Genomic DNA, 8,204 nt, shown 5'->3' with positions numbered 1-8,204 from the left:
CCAGCCCCAGCCGCCGGGGGTCGCGTGGGGGTCCCGCGGGCGGGCTGCACCGGCCGCCCGGCTGCAGGCGGGAGGCTCAGGCCGCTGGCACCGCCGGGCCCCGCGCCCTCAGCCCCGGCCGGCGGCGGGTTAATGATTCACCGCTGGCCCTGGCGGAACCAGGATGCGGGTTTCCTGCCCCGCCACCACGTCAGCCCCCGCCGGCCCCGCATGGCAGGAGCGCCCAGCCGCGGGCAGGGCGAGGCGGCACCCATGGGTGCGGGGGGGAGGGGCGGCTGCCGCCCCCCCGGGGGTGAAGCGGTTTCCATCCTAGCCAGGTTTACAGTTCGGTTCCATGGCTCTCAGTCCCCCCCACAAACTGTCCCAGCGCCCCGGTCCCAGCCCCCGGTCCTGCAGGGAGAGGGGCAGGGACCCCTCCGCTCTGTGAGCCCAGGCGGCTTCCCACGCTACTCCTGGGGCAGGGATTTCCCCACACCCCCCCCGTTTTGTGAACTAGTTACGGGCGGTGTTGCCAGTTTAGTGATTGGCTGGAAATTTGAATTGAAATTGAAACATTAATACATACTTTAAAGCATCTACAGTGCATGATAAAATGTGTATCTGAAAAACTATAATAGATTTGAAAAGTACATAGACTAGCTGCCTTATACAGCTGTTGGTTTTTATGACAATGTCAGTGCCTTCATTTTAGTGATGTTGGCCAACCTAATAATTTCAAATGCGCTCTCTCTGACAGCCTGGGGGGAGGGATAGCTCAGTGGTTTGAGCATTGGGCTGCTAAAGGGTTGTGAGTTCAATCCTTGAGGGGGCCATTTAGGAATCTGAGTCAAAAATCTGTCTAGGGATTGATCCTGCTTTAAGCAGGGGATTGGCCTAGATACCTCCTGAGGTCCCTTCCAACCCTGGTATTCTATGATGGGTTGGGGGGAAAAGGCTTCAGGACCAGATTATATTTATGTTCATACCTAATCTACCTAGGTATCCAGCAAACAGAGCTGCATTGCCCAAGGGATAGATTTTGGCTGGGGTTGGGTTACAAATCACTTGACTGCAGGGGATAATGAAATTTTTTATTCTTATTGTATGAGTAAAGGGCAGTAGAACTGTACTTAGCCTGTACTGATTGAGGGCATCAAGAGAGAGGGTGGGAACAGGTGTTTTGCTTGATGGTCTGCCTGAGTCACAAGTACTATTTGACCTGCCCCTCTGCACTGTTTAAAGACAGAGCTGATTAGACTCCATAAATAGTATTTTGTTTTAAGTGACCACTACAGCTGAAATCTCTGATAATCAGATCTAAGTGCTTAGACCTGCTGTGGGACAGTGTTTCTGTGGAAGAGACGGCCCAGTCTGCACTAGCAGGGAGGTCCCCCCACTGAGAGCTGGGTGGGACCTCAAGAGACCAACTCGCAGAGGTCACAGTGGCAGGTGGCAGCAGAAGGTGACGGTGCAGGGCCATTGGCAACAGAGCGATGGAGTGAACAATGGCACAATGAACAACAGTGGCCAGAGCAAACAGTGAGCAGCTGGAGGAACGAGCAAGGTGCCTTCTTGCCCCCCACCTGGGAGGTGAACTCATGTGAAAGCACCTCTGAACTCTCAGTCTCCGCTGACCAAGGACAACACCGGTGAGTGTTAATGAGGCTGTTAAGAATGTTGAGGACACAACACAGTTCATACGAATAAACATGGCTGTGGGTGGCATCATACTTTCTATTTAAGCAAGAGATACCACACACTACAAACTGGAGGCCAATGTTAAGGGCATGGTCACTTGTTCATCCTGAAGTTGAACACTGGTTCTGAACAAGACCAGCAAATGCTCACTACCTTTCTGCAAGAAACTCAACTGACTGGCTAGAAGCATGTGGTGCAACAGTGAAAGACTCAACAGTTGAAAAGGTGAAGAACTCTCTCATCACATTCAAAAAATTCACATTCATGGCTGATGAATGCACCAATGCAAATGGGCATCAAGTATTAAGTCATTGTGTACGTTATCTTGATGTAAGTGGTAGACCAGTAAATGCATTTCTAGATGTTCAAGTTATAGAAGACACATCGGCTGCATCTGTGACAACCCACATCTTAGAAGAGTTAAATGCTTGTCAATTGGACCCCAAACAGATGGCTGCTTTTGCATTTGATGCTGCTGCAAACTTCTCTAGAAGACATGGTGGAGTACAAGCTTTGATCAGAGAAAAGTGTAACCCTAATCTCTCCTATACACACTGCAGAGGCCATCTACTCCAACTAGTGCTAGTACGAGCTGCAGACTCTTCAAAAGACATTTAAAAAAGCTATAACTGTAACGTCCTATTCTTTTTTCAGCAAGAGTCCAAAAAGACTGAATATCTTGGAAAATATAGCAGACGCACTGGGACTGAAGTTCAAATTAGTCCAACCTGGGAAAACCCTCTGGCTTTCTCATGAGCGATCCTTGGCTGTTGTCTTAGAATTACTCCAGCCATTATTACCGGCTTTGGAAAGTATCTACCAAGATGGGATGGATCTAAGTAGTGAGGCTGGTGGATTACTTTTTCTACTACGTTCAGAGAAGACTATTGCCATTCTCTCTCTCTTGTAAGTCTACCATTGAAACCACATGGGTCATTAAACAATGCCATCCAGGCCTCTGCTATAACAGTAGTAGATCTTTGTCCGGCAATAGAAGCTACATTTGGAGCAATCAGAGAGCTATCCATTGAAAAAGTACTGGAAGAAGCAAAGACTTCAGTCCAGAAGTTGACTAATGAAGGCATTTATATTGAATCCTTAAGTAAAGAGGACAAGAAGTGTTTAAGACAACTGAAAAAGTACACAGACTTGATTCTTAAAAATCGACAACAGCGACTTCTAGCCTCTACTCAACCTCTAGGTAGCTTTTACAGATCCCTGTCCTATAAAACACCTACAGTTGAGTGGAGTGAGGCACTTCCAGCAATGGGGCTGGCATGTGCTCAGGACAGAATAGAGAATTTGAACACAGAGTGGAATATTATACGACGAATGAATGAAGATTTGACTTCAACTTCTTTTTTATCATCACTAGTGGCATGACCCAATCTTTGTGCTATGTTTCCTGGGATGAAAGAAGTAGGAATTCATCTCTTGCTACTCCCAGTCGCAACAGCTACAGTTGAGCATTCTTTTGCCTCATTGAATAGAATTTTGTGTTCTGAAAGAAGTCGCCTTCTCCCTGATCATGTGAATGAACTAATCAGCATATCAATTGAAGGAATGGAAATACCGGACACATGAGAAGCCACCAAAGATGAACACACTGCATTCAAGAACTTCATTAACAGAGTTGTGTAAAATTATAACAAGAAGCATGTAGGTGGTAGTGCTTCATAGAAGGCTTAAGTAGCCAACTTTAATTTGTGTGATCATTTTAAAACACGAGTTAAATCTAATAAAATGGCCATGAAACATTTTTCAGTTTTTACTATAGTGCCATACAGCCCCTCTTCACCCTCACAGTCTCACGCCTCATTGGCCCTGACCCCCCCCCCCTGTAAATTTGAACACCCCCCTAATTTCAATTCCCGGGGAAAACATTGTCCTGGGGAAATTCTGCACTGCTGCACATGCACAGAATTGATGTCCCTCACAGGTTTCTTTGCTTCCCTGCAGAAAAATGACTTTGACAGGGAAGCAAAGGGAAGCCACAAGAGCGATCATGCGACCCTCCCCAGCAGTATGTTTCAGGTGCCCAGGGCAGCTGGCAGAGAGGTAAGTCACTGTGGGGCAGGAGAAAGGACTGGGGAAGACCCGGCTGGTGGCTCCTATCCTGCTAGGCTGGGGAGGATGGGACTTTCTTCCCCTACGCGGCATCCAGGGCCAGGTCAGACACACCCCCAGGTTTCTCTCTCAGCTGCAGGAAGCTCTGCAAACTCCCCCTCCCCACTTCCTGTGCCCATTGCTCCTCAGCTGCAGGGGGAGGGACTCCCGTACAGGGAGTTGCTCCCCCATCTGCCCAACCCCCATGCATCCAGACCCTCCTGCTGAGCCTCACCCCCCACCCTCAGAACCCCCCTGATGCACCCCCCTGCACCTGGACCACCGCGATGAGCCACATGAACCCGGCTTCCCACCCCACTGAGCCCCAACCAGCTACCCCTGAATCCCCCCCAGCATCTGAGCCCCCCACATCCAGACCCCCCCCGCCAAGCTGTATCCCCCACACACTCAACCCCCCCCACCACTGAGCCCCAACCACCTTTACCTGGATCCCCAGCAGTGTCCCATTACCGTTGCACCCGGAACCACCCAATAAGCCCCTGTGCATCCAGATCCCCCCCAGATTCCCCCACACAACCCTCTCAACACACACCTGGATCCCCCAACATTAAGCCCTTCCACACTTGGAGCCTGCCTTGCTGAGCCTGCCAGCCCACACAGAGGGGCAGGGCCATAGGGTGTTTCTGGGGCAGGCCAGGTCCTTGTGCTGTGTCACGGTTAGATGCAGCCTCACTGCTGAGTGTGTCCCCCCAGGGGGGCTGCACAGTGATCTCCCACGTCTGTGCAGCCCAGGGGCCTGTGCTCCCCAATGCCATGTTGGAGCCTCCACATTTATTTGACAAATAACATTTGCAGAATTTTAAAACACTGTGCACAGAATTTTAAATTTTTTGGTGCAGAATGCCCTCAGGAGTACCATGTGTCCTTCCACTTTCACTGCCCTATAGTCCAGACACGTATAAACTTCCAGCACACTCCCTTCCTATAGACTTTAACATCTTCAGAAAGTACAGATGCCTTCCTGCATCAACCCTATTTAAATAAACTTTAGTTCCTAAAAATAACCCCACATAGATATCCATAAACATATCTGGTAAAAAGCAACCAAGTTTAAAGCAATTTTAATGAGGTCTAGCTCACACCCAAACCATGTCCCCCCCCCAACAATTATACTTAAAAAAAAAAAAAAAAAAAAAAAATTAAAAAAAGACAAACAAAAAAAAAAAAAAAAACCCCCCCCCAAAAAAAAAAAAAAAAAAAAAAAAAAAAAAAGTCCTGCTGATGTTAGTCTGGAAATGAACACTTAATTTGCCGGGTGGAGGTAGAATGCACTGACGCACTGGAAATAGTTAAGATGCAATCTAACAACGTTTTTACTTACTGCACAGTAGATAGCACTGACAGCACTATTCAACCACAGATCTCAGAGGCCGTAATTTTCTCCATTTTCCAAATGGGGAAAACTGAACTGCAGAAAAGTTATGTGATTAGCAAGTGGCACACTAGGACCCCAGACTGTTTAGAGACTGTACAAACCCAGATTGTGCAAGTCCTGTCTATTAAGTCAAACTTTTCCTCAGGGTCTCACTTCTTGTGAATTGGGAAGCTAAAGTGGGACTTTTGACCGAATTTTGGATTATGCTTGTATGTTTTTACATTTTTAGTATGTGCGCACTCCACAGGCACATTCTATCATTTAAAACAAAACCTAACCTGATTTTTAAGCATAAGTGTAGATATTCGTGTCTCATAATTGTTTTTTTTTTTTAAATAATACAAGGAACAAACTACATAGCTAATTCATCCATATTTGGAAGCCAGCATCTAACACAGACACTCTAGGCTATAGAAATGCCAACAGGTATCACTGGAATCCTGACTTCCTGGGCATCAGATAAAGGAGCACAGGAGCAGAAGTGAAACTGTGAGATGACCAGTATGCTGTAGACCACAGGCATGCCTTTGGCATCTATAAATTACCTACACCTTGATTCTTGGTACCAGGATAATTTCTACTTCTTTGATCAATTCAGAAGGGCTATGAATTTATCAGTGACTGGTAAGAATACAGTTTCTGTGTTGTTTTATTTTAATGAAATTAAAAGGGTGGGGATAGGACAAGAGAAAAAATGTAAAACAGAATGCAAGTACAAAAACCTGAAGAGGGAAAACACTTAAAAGGAGAGCGCAGTAAGGGAGAGAGGGGAAAAAAAAGCACCCACACCCCAATCTATAAGGAAGGGGAAGTTCTATTGCCTGTGTTATACAGGAGCTCGGACTAGATGATAACTATGGTCCCCCTCTCTCCTTGGTACATATGAAGTCATTCTCTAACAGAGATTAATTTTGAATTCTATTTTCTATAGGAAATAATGTGTGTAGAATGTAAATCACTCAAAACACAGAATGCTTAATTATCAAACTTTAATAGATAAGACTAATTTTACAGAATAAAACAATAGGATAACCAGTCAAGGTTACGCTTAAAAAAATCCAGCAGTGCAAATCTAAGACTAAATATTTGTCATCTCCCCCTCCTCCAAAATAGGTAATAGATTATTTTAAAATACCATAAATATGGTACTTACATATTCCATTTTATAATAATTCTGCAGTGAAAACTTAAACATGGTCTTTTTTTTTTTTAAACATACAGAACCAAAGAATGAATTGCCTAGAATATGGGTAAGACATAGTAAACTTCTTTGAGCCACACAAAGGAAATCTTTTGCTGGAAGGTAAAATGACCATGTGTTCTACATATGACTTGCTACAGCGATCCTGGCCTCCCTCAAGTATAATAAAAGTGACCCTGACAATAAACATAATAAAGAATCAACTCCTATCAGGCAGTGAAAGTCTAGAGTATGAATCTCCAAATGAAACAGGTGCCTTGGGAAAGCATAGTGACAGAGAGAGAGAGAGAGGAGTAAACAGTGAAAGGAGAATTTGAAAGCAAAACTTGTACCACTGAGTTGGCACACCAACCAACTGGATCACAGAGTACAGAGCATGTGCTCTGAGGAGAACATGCCAGTGCCCGGATAGTTGCATCAGCAATTATTCTGAGGTAAAGCTGGAGTCCGGTAAAAGAGAAAAAGGAAGAAAACCCCACCAAAATATGGCACCTTTGATATAAATGGCATTGCAAATGAACTTTTTATCTTTGGCCCTTATCATATGAAATGATGGATACAATGTGTGGAAACAGCTACATAATTTATCAGGTTGTATGCATGTGCTACAAGTTAGAGTATTGCAGGTTATCAGTTTCTTAACTAATCCTTCCCCTGAACCAGTTTTTCTTTTTCTCTTGTGACTTTGCCCAACTAACCACCACAAGAGCATCCTTATCCTAGCTAGTAGTACACTATCTTTGAGATGTACTTACTGGTGCTAAGAAAAATGCATGATTTACTTTAAGGTTGAACTTAACATGGGAAACCTACAGGTATTAAAAATTCTTCATACAAAAATGATTGAGCATAAGAATTGATGTAGTTGATATTTGTGCCTAGCAAAAATTTAAAAACATTTATTGTACTGATTTGCAAATACTATCAGGAAGGTGTTTACACTTGGGATGCAGAGTGTTATGGAGCGAATACTATAATCAAAACAAGCAGAGATAAATGAGAAATCCAGGCAAGGAAAGATCAAAAGTAATACAGTGAAGGGCTTGTACTACATCAGTAACGGTAGCACCAGCTCCAGCACCGTGAGGTGTTCGACTTCAGTGAGGCTCCTCACTTACATGGGTTGGTGCTAGTGTACTTCAAAGAAGTACTGGCACCTAGAATAGCTAAAATGGATACTTTGGCCAGACAACATATGAAAAGCATCTAGGATCTGTGTGCATGGAAATACTTTCCTCCTCATTCCCACCAAAAATATCCTTACTTGCATTCCAAATACTTTCACTGCTTGCCAGTAACCATAAAAGTGGGGCAAAGCACCTACGCTACTACTTAATTATGGGGTGCTATATCCCATTTAATCAGGAATTACATTCTTTTAGAATAGGGAACAGAACCCCCTATTAAAGGGTGTAATGTGAAAATAACTGAAGGAACTCAACTTCTGTATTGTTCATAAGCATAATTAAGAATTATTGCAAACTCACTACGGAAGGACTATACGAATGATCTTCAACAATCTTATTCAGCCAATCTAGAAATATATATTTTATTAGTACTTTACCTCTAACACTTATTTTGTAATAAATGATTTTATTACGTAAGGATATACCAATGTACTCTTTTACTCCATCACTGCCCATGTGCTCCTTGGGCTCTTAGGACCAATGGATAACCTGGATCCAACAAGGAATTTCCCATGGTTACATAAGGAGAATTCAGTGTAAAGACACAGAGTAGCAAATGGCTCTTGAACTTGGACTCAGCAGCCTGTAGAACGTATGCTGAAGTTATTGTGTATTCCTAGGTTTTTATGAACAAAGT

General features: G+C 44.3%; 1 protein-coding gene across 1 annotated transcript in view; it reads right to left on the bottom strand.

The window, feature by feature from the left end:
* ERN2 (endoplasmic reticulum to nucleus signaling 2) overlaps positions 1-4,081 on the bottom strand; it is a 23,418-nt gene extending 19,337 nt beyond the window's left edge. The window contains exon 1 of the mRNA XM_024217857.1: positions 4,058-4,081. Within this exon, the coding sequence (XP_024073625.1) occupies positions 4,058-4,081 (24 nt within the window). The remainder of the gene's footprint in view (positions 1-4,057) is intronic.
* Positions 4,082-8,204: the final 4,123 nt, after the last annotated feature.

This window comes from Terrapene carolina, unplaced genomic scaffold (genome assembly GCF_002925995.2).
Source record: "Terrapene carolina triunguis isolate 2854851 unplaced genomic scaffold, T_m_triunguis-2.0 Scaffold93, whole genome shotgun sequence".
Taxonomy (NCBI): domain Eukaryota; kingdom Metazoa; phylum Chordata; order Testudines; family Emydidae; genus Terrapene; species Terrapene triunguis.
The sequence above is the reverse complement of the archived record's forward strand: the minus strand, read 5'-3'. Positions and strand labels throughout refer to the sequence as shown.